General features: G+C 39.4%; 2 protein-coding genes across 5 annotated transcripts in view; one reads left to right on the top strand and one right to left on the bottom strand.

The window, feature by feature from the left end:
- The window catches only part of CCZ1 (CCZ1 homolog, vacuolar protein trafficking and biogenesis associated), a 14,501-nt gene extending 8,108 nt beyond the window's left edge, over positions 1-6,393 (top strand). The window contains exons 11-15 of one of the 2 annotated variants that reach the window (XM_032703408.1): positions 384-417; positions 757-874; positions 2,848-3,006; positions 4,014-4,141; positions 6,185-6,393. In XM_032703408.1, coding sequence (XP_032559299.1) covers positions 384-417; positions 757-874; positions 2,848-3,006; positions 4,014-4,141; positions 6,185-6,282 — 537 coding nt within the window. In that variant the 3' untranslated portion in view covers positions 6,283-6,393. Of the gene's footprint in view, positions 1-383; positions 418-756; positions 875-2,847; positions 3,007-4,013; positions 4,142-5,280; positions 5,634-6,184 lie in introns of those variants that run through there. The other variant, XM_032703409.1, reaches the window with a different exon arrangement.
- Positions 5,498-20,179, bottom strand: LOC116794623 (radial spoke head 10 homolog B-like). 3 transcript variants are annotated; one of them, XM_032703404.1, is made up of 20 exons: positions 19,963-20,179; positions 19,005-19,327; positions 18,240-18,315; positions 17,874-17,942; positions 17,498-17,668; positions 16,875-16,960; positions 16,147-16,267; positions 15,168-15,344; positions 14,408-14,540; positions 13,808-13,929; positions 13,155-13,344; positions 12,334-12,442; positions 12,170-12,252; positions 11,922-12,070; positions 11,011-11,118; positions 9,785-9,949; positions 8,528-8,579; positions 7,861-7,971; positions 6,573-6,768; positions 5,498-6,192 (listed from the first exon to the last, which is right to left on the bottom strand). In XM_032703404.1, exons 2-20 carry the CDS (start codon positions 19,292-19,294, stop codon positions 5,856-5,858), a joined length of 2,745 nt encoding a protein of 914 aa, XP_032559295.1. In that variant the 5' UTR covers positions 19,295-19,327; positions 19,963-20,179; the 3' UTR covers positions 5,498-5,855. The 3 variants fall into 3 exon arrangements, with proteins under 3 accessions (XP_032559295.1, XP_032559296.1, XP_032559297.1); XM_032703405.1 differs by having other exon boundaries at positions 12,170-12,249; XM_032703406.1 differs by lacking the exon at positions 11,011-11,118.

Raw genomic sequence — 20,179 nt, 5'->3', positions numbered from 1 at the left:
ACAAAGTACCAGCCTTCAGTTGCTTTAAGTGATTTCATACCTGGCTTTAGTAGCATTAATCAATAACATAAATTTTTTTTTACATTAAATTCAAGTTTCTTGAAGATATCTTTGCATAAATGCATTTTTACCAAATTTTACCTTTCCCCTACAACCTAAACTGTTAACTGGGCTGATTTGAAAATCATAGCTTGACTCTGTTGTGTAGGATTGCAAAGAGATTATCCTGTTGAAATGCTACCTTTCAAGTAGATTTTTTTAATTTCTTCTTTAATTTAACTGCTTCACCTGGGTGTGACCTCACTGAAGCATTGTCTTTTATTTGAGGTAGTTGAGGTAACCTGTTGTAAATGGTTTTTTTGCTTTAACTTTTTTTGTTCCAGGCCATGAGTGCAGCTGTCTGCTTTATGATTGATGGTAAGTACCTGTCAGCATCACTTCTTTGGCAAGACGTAGTTAGTACAAAATACTTTCACGTGCAGCTTGTTTTACTCTTGAAAAATACTCCCATTAATTTGTTATTTGAGTTTCTTTTTCATGAGTGCTTTTATCAGTCTGCTCCAGTGGTTTAAGTAACTCAATTTACACACTAAATACTGCTTCAGTGAACCACTTTCAAAATCACCCATAAGGTTGTAATTATGAGAAAAATTTGTCCTTGGACTCATACTGATGTTTAAAGAGAACAACTACAGAAACTGTACCTTCAGCTGTGGGAAGGGAATCCCATCTCTGCCCTTTCTTTCCCTGCCACAGCTTCGATCCCGCCCACGCTGGAGTTCTGCAGGAAGCTGGACAGCATTGTTGGGCCTCAGCTCACCGTGCTGGCATCAGACATTTGTGAACAATACAACATCAACAAGAGAATATCGGGGTCTGTACCACACTTCCTGCTGCATTCCCTCATTACATGCTGAAAAAGTTAGGTTTAATGAACTGCTTAAATAACAATATGAGCCCAGCTTTTGAAAGCATTGAGTTAACTGTGTACTTAGAACAATGTTTGTCTACCTTTCTGCACCCTGAGTGCTTATGAAGTGCATGTCCTTGCATGCTTAGGTGTCCCTGAAGAAAGAACATAGATGTTACTAATTTAGGAACGAGTGTTTATTGTGTGGCTGAAATCTTTTTCCTCCACATGCATAATTGCTGCAGAGAAAATAATGTAAATACTAAGGCAAATATGGCCATTACCAATTGACATTCTGCCTCCTCCTGCCCCAGCTGTCAGTAAATCATTCAGGTGCAAGAGGTGGAACTTCTTTCATATGTGCACTGAAACAAACTGACAAGTCTTCTGACACCTCTCCCCCATATTGAGGTAGAGAAGTAGCAGTTCCCTCAAAATTTTAACTTCAGTTTATACTGTCTAGCTTTTCTTGAGGGAAACAGAATCTCATAATGTTCACAAATAGCACTCTGGCCAGTAGAACATTTAAGTATAAAAAATAAATTAAAAATATCACTGTCTTTGCCCACATCCTCCTTCATGCAGATTTCCTTTGAATTCTGCTTTCCCAGGCTGCTGCTCTGTGTAACGTTCAAAAAACTGCATTTTTCACATCAAGTGGTCACTGACTGCTGTCTCTGAGTATTGCCTTAGGAACAAGGCTTGGACAGTGTAACTCTTCGCTCAGTTACAAATCCAAAAGCAAAATGAAGGTTTAGATACCAGAACAACTCTTGTTTAACAATTTCAAACAGGGATTTTAGTGAGTGGATTATTTGGTTACAACAGAAGCTTTACAGTTGAGGACTTGACCTGCCATAAAACTGTATCTATTTTTCAATAGATGTGTTAGTTGGGGAAGCAAGAACAGTATCACATATGGCAACAAAGGAGGAATTCAACCAAAGATAGGTGTGGGAGTGAACTCATTCAGTGGTAGCTTCCCAAATCAGCAAAATCACACGGGATAGAATAGATGTGCTTGAAATTGTGCCAGTCTACTAAATCATTAAACTTGGGCTTTTTAAATGTCATCTGGGACTGGCTTTGGCAGCTTTAGCTCTTTAAAAGTTTAATGCCATGGTGTCCTGAAAACATGATCCAGTTTCTTGACACTGATGCATGTGGGTGACGGAGAGCAGGGGTATCTGGTTGTTTGCTGAGGTGAGTGGTGTCATCACAGTATCTCCCTGGTCCTAAATAATGCATTGCCTCAAGTACCAATTGCTGTAGCCAGTTTTTGCATATCTGAATTTGTTGTGGCTTCTACCAAAACTACAGCTCTAAGTGACAGTTTTTATATTAAGTACATAAAAGTGGAAATGGAGGAACACTGCCAAGGCTTTGAAAATAGTCTCTTGCTTGGCCCACACAAATGCTGGGGGCAAATCTAATTGCCTGGATCAGGGAAGAGTTTGTTCTCTGGGTTGTAACCAATAACAAAGACATGAATGGAGGATGACTTACTGATCAAAGTAAAGACTGAGCATCCATTCAAATCAGAGGGGACTGGCCTAGGGGAGAGCAGCAAGGGAACAAAATGGGGACAGAGCAAAACCAGCTCCTTAGAAAAATGCAAATGAATTACTACTGTGAAGGGGGACAAGGCCTTTAGACTCCCCTGTGTCTGTTTACTGGCAGCCTAAGCAGCAGAAGGGGAAACACTGGCTGGTTCTGCAGGCTCATTTGTGTTTTGTTTTGTTTTTTTAAAGTGTGTTAAAATGAAGTGCAATCCCACAAGTCTTAAAACACTTGGGTCTCTTCAATGTGAAGATGACTTCAGGCTGTCTGAGTAAGCTTTGCACTGGCTCACTACTCATTCTCTGTGAAGCCTGTGGTTATAGAACATGTCAATATTCACAAATCACTTCTTTTTTTTTCTTTTTAAATCTTCCTAGGGCTGAGAAGGAACCTCAGTTTAAGTTTATCTATTTCAATCACATGAACCTGGCAGAGAAAAGTACCATTCACATGAGGAAAACACCCAGTGTATCACTTGCATCTGTTCACCCTGACCTCATGAAGATTCTCGGTGACATCAACAGTGACTTCTCCAGGTAATGCTTAACTATTAAATAGTCTGTAACTCCTACTGTCAATTAGATTTTTTTTTTCCAAATGACTGAAGCTTTCCAGTCTTTTTTGTTGATGGCTGGCTGTTCATGTTTGGTATTTTGTGTTGGTTTAGAAGCAGTCCATCTTAAACAGAATTTCTAGTGTCCTTTTAAAAAACTAACTTAGAAGAGGACCAGGGCCTCTATCCAAGAAAATATCTAATCTATTGGAGGCCTCAGAGTAGTCATAACAAATGGGATGGGAAGCACTAAAGTCTGACTAATCTGGGGAAGTAGTATAAAGGACAGGGAAACCCGTTTGTGCCTGTGTCATCCTTGCCCCTGCCACAGCTGGGGGCTGCTGGGGTGAGACAATGGCTGGAATGTGGACCTTGCAGTTACTGCAGTCCTGATGGAGAAGACAAGTGGCTTCTTGTCAATGGGTATCAAGCCTGAAGGTGGGAGAGACCCTCTGTCATAATAAAGAACATGAAAATGTTGAATGACTGTGATGCTCATAACTCTAATTAACAACTTGCAATTTTCCCACTCTGCTTAAGGACAAGGTTTTCATTTTTCTATTAATGAAAAAAGAATGTTTCATCATATTATGGAAGTACTGGGTTAGTGACAGCTTTATAGAATGTATCTTAACTGTTGAGCATGGTTTAGGTCTAGGTTTAGAATTTAGTTCTGTGAAAGCTCAGTATCACCAAGTATAGCAAATCATCATTCTGTCAAGTGTGTCCTCACCAGAACAGAGGAGAGTGTTTTCTTCAGAGCACCAGAGTGTTTAGAATATGGACAAATTAATGATTTACACATCTGGGGATGTCTTAAGCAGCCATTTATGAAGCCTTTGACTGAATGATGGCTGAGTTAGAATTGGTATTCTCTTTGATACTGCACAACCACAACAACTTATGACAGGGAACTGTCCTAATGATTACAGACAAATTGTTGAAGATGAACTTGCTGCCACCTTCTTTGCTTCCTAAAATTTCTTTCAGAGTTGATGAAGATGAGGAAATTATCGTGAAGGCAATGAGTGATTACTGGGTAGTTGGGAAGAAGTCTGACCAGAGAGAACTGTATGTTATTTTGAATCAAAAAAATGTAAATCTGATTGAAGTTAATGGTAAGGATTGTTTTTTATTACATCTAAATACAGTTACTACTAGAATGTATGTCCCTAGGGAAGTAATAAAATCCATCTCATGAGAAATGTAGAGAGTGATTGATCTTTGATAGACCAGGTGAGTTTGCCTAAGGTTTTAGTCTGCCTTCTATCAGCTGTGAAAGAACAGTATAAATATTCAGCAGACATTCTTAATTATTAATCAGTCATTATTCCTCCTTCAAATAATAGAGGAGAGATCTATGAGCTTAGTTTAGGAGTAATTAATACAGTATATGACAGGTGAGAGATGAACATATTTACATCTGAGTTGGGTTTTATTTGTCAGTGATCCAGGGGTAGGTTACTTACACATGATATCTGTCTGTCTGTCCTGTCAGGGATCCTCATCCCATTGCTGTCTTGTTTCTAACGTGGTTTTCAGAATGATTTACTGTGACTAAGAGTGCAAATGAACATTAGGATGCAATAAGCTTTTAAATTGCTATTTCTCCTAAAGTCTGTTTGAATCTTGCTTGCAGCAATTTTAGGGCTCTCTGTCTTAACAGGAGGAATGTGCTCACTTAGACAATGGGAAAGAATTAATACTTTCCAGGACCAAAGCCTAGCAACCTACACTTTAAAAAGAGAAATGAGTTGCATGACGTAGAAATCTTTGTGTAATTGTCTCTCAGCATCAAACCTGCCACACAGAAACCGTAAATGAGTGTTTCTGTGCCTGATAAACTTAGAAAATGTTGTCTACCAAATAGCACAAAGCAAAAGTTTTGCTGACTTGATTTATTGTACAGACTACCCTAATTCCTCCTCTCTCTGAAAAAGGGGTTATAATGTACTTCCTTAGGCTGAAGCCAAGTCTGCTGCTGTTGCAGTGTAAGTTTGCCAAGATGAGTGGCCCATCATTTACACTTCAGCCACTTAAAATACAACTCACCTTTCAGACAGGGTGAGATGCCAGACTTGACTTGACTTTCTCCTACTGAAGACAGAGTAACATTAAGTGTATTTCTACGTTAGAAACTCATAGGGCTTTTTCTGTTTGAATTTAGTTATATTCTCTGTGACAATCCCCAGGGTTTCTCTTGAGGAGGTTTCTGTAAAAATATCATACTGAAGTATCTTTTTTTTTTTATTAACAGAAGAAGTGAAGAAACTTTGTGCAACACAGTTTAATAATATTTTCTTCTTGGACTGATCTGCAAAGGGCTGATTTATTGAAGATGTCAATGTCAGGCACTTGTTCAACATGAGAAGTTATTAGTCATATTATTGACTGGAATAATGACAATAGTAAAGCAATACTTGCTTTGTAAGAATCAAAATTTCTACTAAAATCTGTAAACTCTGACCATAAAATTTTTAAATTTTAAACATGTTTATGTGCAAGCTAATTAAAAACCAGTCTGAATTCATCTGTACCATTCCATTCTGATATGTTATGTGAATATTTTGCTGGAAAATAAAGCTAATAATTGTTACACTTTTAAGGGCATCTTTTTGTTTTCCTGTGTTCATTTGCAGCATTGTGTGACTATCTGATAGTTTAGTGCAATGTAACTTGCCCAAGACCCTGGTGCAAAACAGTTTCCCTCTGAAATCAATTCTTGTGCATACAGTCTTATAATGTTTACAGCTCCCTACAAGTGTTGTTGTTCTGGTGTTGTTTTGGTTTGTTTGGGGTTTTTTTCTATTTGAAGAGAACTTGTTTGAAGTTTCAGTGGTTTTTACCAGAGGGTTTGTTTTTCTTGTTAGAAGGCCCCTTGCTACCTGCAGGTGCTGCCTTCTGTGCCTCTTTCTTCACTGAGGGTGCTTTCTTTTGGGCCTCTTTCTTCTGTGAGGAGTCTTTCCTGTGGGCATCTTTCTTTGGAGAGGGCCCTCCCTTCTGTGCCTCCCCCTTTGACAGGCGCGCTCTGCTTCCCTTCCGCGGGGACACCTCCTGTGGGACAGGATCCTCTGGCTCCTCAGCATCTGCACTCTGGGAGGCACCTGCCTTTTCTGCTGCAGCTGCTTCTTGTCTTCTTACCTCTTCTGCTTCTCTTTCAGCAATGAGTCTGAGTGGACAAAGTTGGAATTTAATGTACTGCAAGAGGGGGGAGACAGATTTATACTGGCCAGCCCTACTCAGAGTCCGAGCAGGATGAACTGTCCTAGCGGAGGGAGGCAGAGTCTGTCTGATCACCACTTCAAGTCCAAACGTGTCTTAACTGTCTTTGCCAGGAAATATCAGAGTTAAGAGTTCTGTAACCTGAAAGCAGCCTGTATTTGTTACTCCAGACAGTTACATTCTCTATGTTACTAATTACACCTGGATGAGTTTGTTTTCCAGTTCCAGTAAGCTAAACTACTTTCTTAAGCACATTTCTCATTTTCAATAATTTTGTTAGAGGAAGACAAGAGATAACAGTACTGCAGGACAAGATTCAACACTTACTTTGCCAGCTCCATATCCTTGATCTTTCTCAGCTCAGCTAATTCAACATCCTCCTTTTGCTTTTCTTCTACTTTTTGCCTCAGCACTTTCTCCTGCTGGTAAGCAGGGAAGAGCTTAGTTGTGAAAAAGATTTCCACCTGATACATCCACAGACAAAATTTCTCATCTTGTTCAGTTTTGTCTTCTTTTGCTTCATCTGCAACATGTAAATTAAACATGCTTATTTAGCAGGGCACTTCTATTTCAAATGTGTTTTGGACTGCAGTATTTCAGCTCTGTGTCAGTTGTATGGCAAACTGGCTTCTGCATGTACAGAACATGGCAGCTCAGAGACACTTGGAATGATGCAGGGGAAAGGGATTGGCCCTTTTTGTGGGGCCTCAGAGTGACTTGGCCCTGGGAATGGCACCAAAAGACTGTGGACTCTCCCCTTTACTCCTACACCTGTCTTCTGCAGTGACCTGATGACAGTTCAGGATCTGTGACCCCTGGGCACCGGGGAATGGAGGAGCAAATGACCACCTGAGAGGACGGAATGCAAATGTCCAGTTGTCAGAGCTGTCAGAAAACAGGACAGGGCCCAGTTCAGGGTCCTGAAGACACACTGTGTTTTCCAGATGTGTAACTTTTCAGTGATCAGATTTCAGTGAAAGAGCTGATGACCACACAAAGGTCCTTGTCTACCTATGTTCCTGGATTTGAGTCCTTTATCAGCAGGAAACATTTAACAAGCACAAAACCCCAACCCAGATGAGATCTGCTAATCAGTCAGAAGATGGTACAAAAAAATTACAAGCATCAACATAAAAAAGTGCTCTTACTGATGTCTCTTCTGCATGAATGTTGGCCTGTCCTGACATAAGGCATCTTATCCCAGCTAATGGTGGCACACCACTAGGAATAATTCTCATATTAAGTAAAAGAAGCAGGACATAGCAGTAATATATTTTATTTTTCCAAGACATTAAATGAGCAGGCTCGCAGATTGAGCTTCTCATGGAGTAAATACAAATTACAGTTTCTAGGTGCCCTACAAATAAAATGTGGCATTTTAAAATCAGGGAAACTGTTTAAATAAATACTTAAATGTCTGATTTAATTATGAAGTTTCATTCTCTTTTAAAAAATATTTTAAGTTTTTAAAAAATCTTCCTCAAGAATAAATGTTCATTTACTGCCCTCTTGTGACAAGCTGAAATCTGCATATACAATTAAAATTTCACAATTCAAGAGCTACAAGGGATTTTTTTGTGGGGGTGTTAGTAAAAAATCAGTAGGACTGCTTTACCTCCCAATTCCTTTGCTGGAGATGAATCTGGTTCTTTTCCTGCATCCCAGCTGGACAATGACAGATCATCTTTGCTGTCTGCACAAGATGGGGCAAATGAGAGGACAGTCTCTGATAATGCAAAGAAAGAAAATTAGAAGAACTCACTCTTTAATTCTATGCATTAAATATCAAGTTTGATCTTCAGCAAAGATAGATTCAACAAATCTATCTATTCAAACAAATATAGATTGTCCCCTGACCTGACCACAGCTAGACTTGTGGTTAAAATGCTTCTGAAATTATGAAAAGTTTGTCTATAATGAAGGTAACAGTGCAGAGTTCAATCTCTTGTTTCCATGCCCAAATGAGTGGGATAGAACAGGAAGAATTAAGGTTTAAAAAGCCTTTTAAGTTATTGTTAAGGAAAAAGTGATTGCTTCTAATTAAAAAGCACAGAAAATTCAGAGATTCAAACCTGCCCAGTTCTCTGTGTGCAGCAGGTATGGAAAGCTACACATAAACCTTGTCATAATTGCCAAATTGAATGAGGTGCCCTGTGTAACTGCAATACATCAGCTGTTTCAATTATCATCTTCTGTTTTAGTTGTCTTGAAAGTTTCAGAAAGAGTGAATCTCCTCTAGCATCTCTATTTTTATAGATGTTCATGGTAACTGCAGTACTCACCCAGAAGAGATGCTTGCTGACACTGCTCTTCGTCTTCACGAGATCTCAGTGGCTGGCAAGAAGTTTTAAATTCAGTTACTAAACACCTGGGCTTGTGTTCAAATTAAAAAGTGAGATCCCATGTCTCTTTGAGTCATACAAATTCCCATCTCCAAAGCATTCTGCCAACCAAATGCATTCTGCAATCATGCCTATCTCAAAACATTTAAATTGCAATAGTGTTTCACACTTTCAAGTATTAGCAGGTAACACTTTACACCTCTGATACCTGCCAGGTAAGTAGGATTATCCTATTTCAGAGCTAGGGAAAGACAGAAATACAGAGAATGAAAGCTCCTGTTCTTAGAGATGTTCCTCTCTTCTCACATGTTGCTCTACATACAATTGTTCATCTGCTCCTGAGTGCACAGCTCAGCTGCCTCAGAAATGTCATTGCTTATGTCTGCACCAATTGTACTTCTGCTGTATATGCACTAATGAAATGTAAACACAAGAAGAATTTTACCCTCAGTACATTTAAATTAAGATTTTCTTCTGGTCTTGGAAAATCTGACTGTTTTAACTGGACCACTTCACTGTGCAACTGTGCCAATGCCTGCAGTGATGCAAGGGAATGGGTCCATAGGATGGGAACAATTGGCCAAGGAATGGGAAGTGGTGGTGTACAGTGGCACTACTGGCTTACAGAGACTGTGAAATTAGGTGTTTGTGAATGCTCTTGGAATTAATAAAAATACTTTCACCTTGTGCATAATTCCAAATAATAACAATTCTAATTCATGCCTTCAACTACCCTGTGCATCCAAATTGCACCTGTGTCACAGGCAGCATCTTATGACCTCCAAAATCCTTATTCAAAAGTTTAGCAAAAAGAAAAGAGCACAGCTTAACTGCTAGGAAACAGCAAGGCTTGCTACCTACAACAGCTGCAATGCCATTTTAGACATTCAACTTAAAGCAGGAGAGATGTCTTCCACCAGCCAAGCAATCTGTCAGTTCCCCTTCAGAAGGTTTGCAAGTACTTTATTTGTATTTATAGTTATCTAGGAAAACGTGCAAATGTGTTAAAACTGTCCACACTGATGTTACAATGTAAGGTAGCAACAAACAGGAAAAGCAGAAGGACCCAATCAAACAACTGTTTATGCAAAAAGGGGAAATTGGTTTCTACGTTCAGGAAACAGAATATTTGCAGGGCCTGACTTTGCCCTCTAAGTGGACACATAATAATATTTAACAGGGCTGCATCAATTTTACCTGAGAATATCCTGAGTACAAAGTTGAGGTTTCTCTGGAGAAGTTCTTGAATCTAAAGCTAGCTCTGTTCTGAGTCTCATGAGCTATTTGCTCCTTAACCATATCATGGGTAACATACACCACCGCACATTCAAGAAGAGCTTCAAAAAATTCCAGAAAAACCAACTAGAGTAAAAGAAACACAATGGTTAAATTCATTCATTTTTGCAAAATTCCTTCATTAGCAGGCATGTCTAACTTAGCAAGCAAAGAACTCAGAAGTGATTGTGAAGTCTCACTGGCCTCCACCAACTAGTCAATCATCTCTTCTTCTGAAGAAAAATTGAAAACAGCCAAAGCTCAAAAAATTTAAGAGGTGATACACTGTGTTACATCTTATACAAGCAATATTGAACTAAAATGCTGCAGAGATTTTTGTTTTATCTGCAGCTGTAAGAAATTTCTCTAAAAAGTAACTCACAACTACAGCTATTACCTAAAATATTTTACTTGCACATGCAAGATGCTTCAAGAAACCCCAAGAACGGGTGTAAAACGGATCCCTTGGTAAGACTTACTATGTGTGTTCAGTTTATCTGTTCAAAACAAATTCAGTCGAGCAATTTACAGCAGACTGTTGCTAATTCTTGAAGGGTGAGAACCCTCCAAACTGGGCCAACTCTTGGGGAGCACAAGAGTCTTCTACAGTCACTACTCGACCTCACTGAGGTGGCAGCACTTCACATGGCACTAATCAGGTTTCTTGAATCACCAAATTTTCAGGATCACTAGGTTCAGATCTTAATTATTGATCCACCTTAACAGCCTTGGCAGCTGGAAGTGCAGAGATTGATCTCTGTGTAATCACTGACATACATCTTGTCAGGCAGCTGCCTCACAGACACAACTACCACCAGCAGCAGCCTCCTGGAAGTGGTATAATTCCCCCTGAGGGCTAAGGCACTCCTAAGGAGTTGTCTGGATGCTCCAGTATGCTGAGACTGTACTAAAAAGAGTAGGATATTAAGAAAAATATAGATGTACATGAACTAAACTAAAAGGTACAGGCAGAACAAAGGAAGACAAAAATAGAGGCCTGGGTTTGTACTCTTCTTTTTTTATTTTTTTTTCCAATAAATTAATTCATTTTCTTCCTGCTCCAGCAGGTAGGATAGTATTTACAGCAGTTTTTAAAAGCAACTTTAATTGTTCCTGTAGCTATGAACTATGTTTTTTTCCATACGCACCTCCAGTTCCATGTTGATACCAGTCCTACCACGTGGAGAGGCACCAACTTTGACAAATATTTTCACAAGTTTTGAAACAGTTAATTGTTTGTTGAGAAGTTTCAATTCCTGGGTAAGAGTAAATGTTACACATTAACAGCACTTAAGGCATTCCCACATGCACCCAATCTACCCTTGAAAGCCAGTACCAACATTTCTAGTGGTTTCAAATGATATTTCCACATGTGTAATTAACAACACAGTGAAATTCTGGCCCTACTGAAGCCAATGGAAATATTCCTTAGACTGTAAAAACAGAGTTAAAAGAGAGCTTGTGGAAAGCTCATAAACAAAAACGTAAAAAACTACAATTTTGCCATCTGATTTTTTTTCATGAAAAAATGGCTTGGATTTATAAAGTGACAGTCACCCAAACCCCAGGTACATTAATGGGAATTGTTCCCTAGCTTCAGAGTAATCTTGATCTGTCCCTAAATTACTGAATTTTAGTAAAGAATCTCTCGTTCATCTTGCAGTAAATACATTATTGAAGTGCTTTCCTGTGTTATTTCAATAACTGCCAGTCTTTGAGTTCTAACAATAAGACATGTTCATATATTCATTTTATAGGATGGGGTGGAAGGGGACACAGGAGGGACCAGAAAAAATATTTATATTCCCTTAAAACACTTCTGTCTAAGATTTGATCATCTGAAATTATCAAGCACAAAATTAGAATTCAATCCTGAAAAAATGCATAAAAATAATTTCTGTAGAACAACCATCCCTTTAATGTCTGTTGGACAGTTTGCACAAATAATATCAGCCCTACCTTTTCAGCTGTGCAGAAGCCACAGTTCTAAAAAGCCCATATAAAGTGAACAAATAAAGCACATCTAATCACACAAAACAGAAAAAAATTAGATTATTACATCCAACATCCAAACAAATTGCCTTATCTTCATTGTGGGTTCAAAGGGAGGGTTGGGATTCGGGCTGTGAAAAGCTCTGAATATCTCCCAGCATTTGTCAATGTAGCTCATGGCAAAAACAGTGTGTCTTTCTTCAGAAAATAAGATACCTTTTAAAAGGAATTGGTAAAAAATAATGGTTATAATAAAACAGTGATGTATGTGGTACTGACTGATGAATTCTGCACAGAAGAAATACCATGGCTTACCTTGGACGCAACAGGCAGTGGGAATAACATTCCTGGACATCATTGCTGAGAAACACCCGTCCAGAGAACGACCTTTCACTCTACAGGTGAAACAAAAATACTCTTGTCTCGGAAGATTCCAACTGATTACACTGAAATAAATTACACTAAAAGATGGAACTTACTTGTGCTTTTTATGATAGATACGAAATGCCAGATGAATAAGGTAAGATAAAAATGTTCTGAACAGTAATTGCTGGTGTGGACAATGGATCTCCAGAAGTTCTTTACCACCTGAAAATTTTGAAAAAACAACCCTTTCTTACGCTCACATCTCACTTTCCTTATAGGAATATTGATCTGTCAGCCTTTCTTATCCCCTCCATCTCTGCCTATCACAGGCAATAACACTCCTGAAAGACTCAAAGCAGACACTGCACCATTTTCAAACAAGCAGATCAAGGGAGAACTATCCACCTACAGCTGGATCTTAGATAATTCTCTCTTTCTAGAAATGCATCCACTCAGCATATATAGAAATAAAAGGGGATGCAAAGCTGGAGTTAAACTCTTCACACACTAGGGACACTGCAAGTCTAAAGGGAATTGATGGATTATCTGGCTCTATGGAAGAAAAAAAAACATACTACAGGCAAACCAAAGTTAAGAACATGAAAAATAAAAAGATTTGTCTCTCCTAGGTCTCTTTCTCTGAAAACTACAGGTAACAGTAATGGCAAGACTAGGGGTGAATACATTTTTTGAACGGATGTCTCTTCAGTGCAATTTTTAAGGCTGTATTTTAATTTTGTGTTTTCTCACCTAAGGATCAGAAGTGTCTGGAGAAGTGTTAATGCATCCCCTGAGAACTCACAGGCACAGAGGCACCAACTTGGGGCCACTTAACTACCACAGTTAAGCTACCACTAGAACTTGCCACTCCAACTCTCCACAGCTTACTACTAAAATTCCTGGATTCCAGACCCCAACCAGCGGAAGCACAAACCTCCCACCACCCGATCCATTTCAGCAAGGCTTATTTTGGAGTGATGAAACCGGCAGTCCTTCAGGAACCTCCAGAACTGGAGCTTAGTCATGAGGAAAGTGTTGTCGGGAGAATGAGCGTAGCCTAAGGCACTGTAGAAGTTGTAGTCTCTTCTCAGCGTTATCATGTGCCTCAGCACAGCATGCTCTACCTAAATAAAGGAGGATATGGTTTCAGCATCATCTCAGAGCAAGCAGAGATCAGCTTGTATTGATCCTGTAACTGGGCAGGTAATTTTCTGACCTTGCAACTTTGAAGAGCGTATCCCCGGCTAAGTGTTCACAAAAGCATTACTCTAAAGTAGTTAAAATACATGGGTTTTGGTGACTGACAAAAATAAATTAGCCTCTGTCAGCAGACAAACCTCAGAGTGGCTAAAGGCAGTTGCTGAATGCCCTTCCAGATATGTTAACCTATTTTTATTGCTTTTTAGTGGAAGCTCAGAAGAGGAAATACTGTTTATTCATTGTTTTTGCTTTTCTGTTTTCATGGCCTTCAGATTTTCAAATAATTCTTTAACGGAAAGAGTTACTTTAATACAAATAAACCAGAAATAAAATAATATGAAAGACACCGTAGGGAAAAACTGAAAATATCAAAGAGTAGACTCTTACTTGGTGCAGTTCTTCCTGTCTCTCTTCCCTTGGGAACAACTCAAGCAGTGAAGATATATCCAACTCAATATCTGACCCCAGGATAGAAGTACTTTCCGAGTCATTAATGACTGTGATATTTTCTACCATGCAAATAAAATAAATTAGAACAAACTAAACCAAAGTTTAACATATAAATATGCACACAGAGAAAAATAAAACACATATTATTCCTTTTTATCTTACTGACTTCGATCAATGGATTCCTTTATAATGAGGAGTAGGGATTTCATAATCAACAGCATAACAACTGAAGGGTATTTTTGTCAAACCAACTCCTAGCCAAAAGGAAATGCAGATATTACATATGTTATGAAACTTTCAGACAACAGTGTTCCAAAAACATCACAAGATGGAATGTGGTTGTGTCACTCAACTCCAAGTGTCACATGCAGGAAATAAAGCATGGAAGTAATTAATTATTAAGATAACTCCCATTTTTATCCAAGTTCTTTGAAGAAATTTGTCTGCTTCTTGAGTAAGTACAAACAGCTTCACATTATAGTAAAATGGAACAACAAAATGTGAACTAAGTGAAATATTTTTGGTGAAGCTGCTTACCAATGACAGAAGGAGTGCCAATGCCACTCAGCTCTTTTGCATTCACTGCATTCACTGGAAGATTAAGAACTACCAGACGATCATCTACAAACTCTCCTTCATAAGCATGACCATTCTTGAAGACAAACTTGCCCTACAGACAGAATTAATCTTAATATAAACACAAAACAAAGATCATAAAAATAACACTAATGTTCTCAGTCAAACTTCCTTTTCAGAATCTTTGCTAAAATGCAACATATGAGATAAAATACATGAAAATAATTTTTCCTACCCTCTTTCATAATGCACTCTGTCACCTGTTAACTAAGTACACTGCTGGGATGAGACCTATGTATCTGTTTGGTTTTGAAAAGTATTTTGAAGAAAAACGTATAGAAAGGTTTGTTTGCAATTCTTAGTTTGCATATGTGGCACTCACAGTTTTTTCAAAAATCTGTTTTATGGAAGAACTCTCTGTGCAAGGTGTGAAATACTGACCAACCACTGCAAAACTCAAGATGTACCTGTTGCACTGACAATCTCCCCAGGGAAATGTATTTCTTTATACACACAACGCACACCTGACCACAGAGTCAATCTGTGGCCCAGTGAGGTCCCTGGAGGGACTCCTACTGCTCTCAGTGCACTCCCTGCCCTTTGTGGTGGATTCCATCCACACTGCAAACTGAATGGGGTTTTCTGTACAGGAATCTGGAGATCCACAGTGCAGGGCAGAACAGTGTGCTCTGCTGCTGTCCATAGTTCTGTCAGGACTCACCTTGCCGTGCTTCTTATTACAAACCCACTGGCCTTCGTACTGGGCCCCACCGGCGTAGATGAACTTCCCGTGCCCGTGTCGTTCCCCTCGCACAAAATGCCCCACGTATTCATTCCTCAGAGGGTACTGAGACAGAGGAGCTCTCTCGAAAAACCACACGTGGGTGCCGTATCCATGCTGAAAAAAAATCCATGTGTTTAGAAAAAAACATCCCCAGCAGAGCTGCTGTTGCTCTAGGGCCAGGTGAGTCCCTGAAATAAAGGCCCCCAGGTGATTGCTGCAGCACCTCAAACCAGCCACAGAACCCTGTTCTGCAAAGGTGCCTGGGAGAAGGCCCAGGGGATACACTGAATCAACACACACTTGAGCAAGCTCTATATAACAGGACTCCCAAAACCACCCTTCCTGCCTGAATCCTTCTGCCTGTAATCCTGAACACCGTGCCAGAGAGCCAGGATGTTCCAGAAGCTGGACTCCTTGGTAATTTTAAGCAGAGTGAAAAGACAAAGCAGGTAGCTCACATTCTTTTTTCCAGCAGAATAATAAACAGAAGAAACAGAAAATGCCACAAAAATCATCTTCCATCTTAATGCTTTTCCAAGAGGAAACAGTGTGGTCTAATATTTTAAAGGTGACGGTGAAGTAAATTATCACATGTACTTACTGCTGAAGTAATACCTTAAGCTAAATATAGCCACAAACACTCAAATTCTTTTAATTTTTTTTTAATTGAAAAATGTTTCTATTTTCCATTAGGGAGTTAAATTATGATTTTATAAGACTAAGTCAAAAGCCTTTTAACAATTTGAATATTGCTAACATGAGAATCAACTTACAATAAAGAGCATGTTTCTGCTATCTCAACTGGCAAAAAACATAAAAAGCTCCTTTGATATTGCACAAAACTCCCTATCCAGCTTTCCTAGAGCAGTGGACAGATACTGAACTAAAGAGAGGTTTCCAGGGAAGTAATTAATACCTGGATGCCATTCACCCACTGTCCTATATACTCTTGTTTAGCTGCCAACCACATCATTCTTCCATGTCCGTGTCGTACATTTTTCTTCCAGTGACCTTCATAGGTGTTTCCAGACTTGTAGCTGCAAGAAAACAATAACAGCTAATGACTATTCATCCTAAATTCTCAGTTGATCTTGTGAAAGGCTTATGCACAATCTCATTGCTAATAAATTTAGAATTTATTATTGCTAAATATAACTGTTAATTTGGAAGTTGACTCACTGTGGCACAGATACAGAGGTTTGATTGTAGCCACCGTTTGCCTACTATTTTTAACTTACAAACCACTAAACATTAACCAGCTCTTTTTTTTTTTTCAAAGAGTCTTTGCCATAGCTAGTAAAAATCTTTGTTCATATGTAATTCTACACGTAAGTCATTTATTCATAAAGCAGCTCCATCTGTTCAAATCAATCCAGTGTATTTGGTTTTAAATCCTGAATTGTGGTTTACCAAAGCTGAGCTGGGATTTTGTCTTTAGATGTTCTTTTATGCGAATGATCAATAGAAATACAGCACATAAAAATATAAGTTATAAAGAAGGTCTGTTTTATTATTATAAAGCACTTTTATTCCACTGCAGTAGTATGGAATGACAGCATTTGTATCCATTTTAAACAAAGGGAGAAACTGTATGATATTATACATGAAATATAAAAACATGAAGTATGTTTTCGTCACATTTACCGTCTCATTCCCCATCCTTCTCTGACATTATTGACCCATTCACCTGAATACCAAGAGGCATGTTCCTCATCAAAATAAATGATACCCTGAAACAAACAGCACAGGCCATTGAAAAACCTAAATATTCATCTACATGAATAAAACATCACATACAAATTACATGACACATGCAATCACGCTCTAATACTTAGTCACTTTGAGATGATGTACTGAAAGCAACTGAAGTGATAGAATTAAATAAAGAAAGCAACCTCCTTCAATGAATATTAGTTAAGACCTTAAAAAACACCAAGTAGCCAAAAGAAAAATTGTATTACATCACATCAAAGTCTACCATGTTTTTCAAACCACTTGGAAATACTCAAAGAGAACTAACTCTGGCAACTTAATTACAGTACTCACTCTGAGGCAGATCAGTTTTCTGACCCATTCCCTTCCAACAGTAGCTCTACAGAGTTAACTATGTTCACAACTTCAGAAAAAAATCCTTAGGGAAAACAAATCTCTACACAGCATAAGGCCATGCAACAGAACAAAACACTTTTGTAAAACCTTTGCTCAGTAACACTTGCTGTTCTTGAAGGTACCATCCAAGCCCCTGCTCTCCTTTGGCTCTTACTCACGTTTCCATGTCTTTTGCCATTGCACCACTCGCCAAGGTAAGAAATAGGACGAGTTCTGCTCCTGAAAAATCCAAATCCATGCCTAATTCCATCTTTGATTGATCCTTCATAGACGCCATCATTCCATGTATAACGGCCATTAAACATCTGCACATTCTTAGCAAATGTTCCCTGAAAGATTCAGTTACAACATTAAAAAAAAACTAAGAGTGTCCCCCAACTATCTGGGAGAAGTCAGGCTTGTGATTGAAGTCACTGCCACAGTTCTGCAGTTGCCACTGTACCGTACCAATTCCTGCAACTGAGGTACTTCCCTTCAGTTTGCACATCTCATTGGCTGTAACTGTGTTCAGCTATAACTTAAATTGTACTTTACCTCGTACTTCACTCCATCAGCCCACGTGTAAGTCCCTTGTCCATGCATAAACCCTTCAGAAAACGTGCCCTTTGAAATGAAGAGAATGGCATCATTTGCAAATATATTCTTACCCCAGCTGAAGCCCACAGTGACCAGAAGACTTCAAAAGAATAACATATCAATTCCCCCGTAACTAGTTTCAAATCAAGAATTTTAATGCCAGAAACCAACAAGTTTAATGCCAAACCCCAACAAGTTTAATGCTAACTTTCAGTGCTTCTGAAAGCTCAACCTCCACCCTCCTCCTTAAAAGAAACAGCCTGCCTATTCTACAGATAGAACTTGGTCCACTACTATTTTATTTTTTTTAAATTATATACTCACCTTATAAGTACTCCCTCCCTCAAAACATGCAAATCCTTCACCCTCATACAATCCATTGACTTGTTCACCTTCATAGCTACAAAGAGAGCAAACTAAAGATGAAGATTTCAAGTCACTGCCAATAGATCTAAATCACTATAATGAATAAAAATAAATGACCTTTGATTTACCACGGTCTACACAAAGGTCAGCTGTTGTGTTTGTGTAGAAAAACAAACCAGAAAATTTCCACTTTTTTGAACCTTCCTTGCAATATTTCACATAACTGTTGTGTTGCCTCAGACCCATATTTCTTTCAATTAAGAAAAAAATCACATTGGTAGCCCTTACTAGCTTACAACCAGGAATGTTGTTATGTGAAACATTTTATACAGTCCTCTTGAAATACTAAAGCATTTTGTCAACATTGCCATTCACCTGCTTCTCCAGTTTGAGATATTTCTAAGGGAAATGAGCAGCCCTAAACAGTAAAAGGCAGCAACATCTAAACATGACACGATATAACTATAGTTTCTTCACCAATTGTCTGCATATTTAAACAAAACTTTGCCAAAAATGGACAAGCTAAAAGAGCATCCTTCTGAAGGCAGCAGAATTCTACATGTATGTCTCATAAGGTGTCACTGCTACTAGGTGTGAATAACCCAATTCTCTGCCTCAAATCAAGAGTCAAACCTGTGTTTGTATGACCCTGGGTACAGCAGAGATACTTAAGTGAGAATTCTTGACTTCATTGCTGTATTTGTAACAAGCATATATACATACCTTTTTACAATAATTTGAGCAAGAATAGGCTCCTCACGGTACTGAGGAACAGGTTGGACTGGAGGTTCCTTTTCCTCCTCTGGGATCTCTCGAGTTGCTTGAGTTTCTCCCACGGCATTCACTGAATCACTCTGCAAATCTGGCAGCCCTGTTAAACCACTCTCAGCTGTAGTATCTTGTGCAGGATCAGGAGTATGTACAGATTCTTCTGCCTTCTCACTGTCTGCTGTCTTACTGTCTTTCTTCTTGACATCTTTTTTCGTGACATCTTTCTTCTTGCCCTTTGGCATAGCTGCTGAATTGTCTCAACGTGTATTTTCCTTCTGAAAAATGAAAATTTACTTCTGTCTGATGTAAATTTTTTTACCCTAAAAAGAAGCTGATAAAAAAACCCTCAAAACACAGCTAACTACACAAAAAATTATCAATCTTTCTGTAATTATTATACGTGCATACATTTAACTTATTTCTGTCACAGGAGTTCCTCAAGGCAGTGGTGTCACCTCGTGGCAGGCAGGCACAGGGTTAACAGGGAGCACTGCCTGGGAATTACCTCCAAGTCATCCATCAAAACCATCCTGATGGAAGTGGTGTCAGTAGACCTAATTTTGCTATATGGAGATCTCCATCTTTACTCCATTTTCAGGTGTCAAGATTTAATTATGCAGAAAAGTTGAAAGATATGAGTTTGGCAAGTTTCTTAAAAGTCACAGCTGCACTGATACTATTGATTTAACTTGCCTCCCAGGTTACGAGTTGCAGATTGAACCGCCATACAGCGCAACCACTGTACGCTGTAGTTATTTCGCCGGTTAAGAGCTAATTGAAGGTTACAGCACTGCTTGAGCAGCTGCAATAATAACTCGCACTCATTTCACCGAGCGAAAGCAGCGCAAGAACCCAATGCCCGTGTGGCGAGGGCCGGCAGGGGCAGCCTCGGCCACCGCCGCGTCCTCACCCCTGAGGTAGCGCCGGGACCTGCGCGGGGGGCACGAGTGGGAGCGCGGGGGTCCGCGGGGCGGCCGGGGCTGAGCCCTTCCGAGGGGCGGCCCGGGGTCGAGCTTTTCCCGAGGGATGGCCCGGTGCCGAGCCTTTCCCGAGGGATGGCCCGGTGCCGAGCCCTTCCTGAGGGCCGCGGGGGCAGCCGGTGCCGCAGCCCTGTCCCCCCACTCGGT

The sequence above is a fragment of the Chiroxiphia lanceolata genome, chromosome 16 (genome assembly GCF_009829145.1).
Source record: "Chiroxiphia lanceolata isolate bChiLan1 chromosome 16, bChiLan1.pri, whole genome shotgun sequence".
Classification (NCBI taxonomy): domain Eukaryota; kingdom Metazoa; phylum Chordata; class Aves; order Passeriformes; family Pipridae; genus Chiroxiphia; species Chiroxiphia lanceolata.
This window is presented reverse-complemented; position numbering and strand designations above follow the sequence as displayed.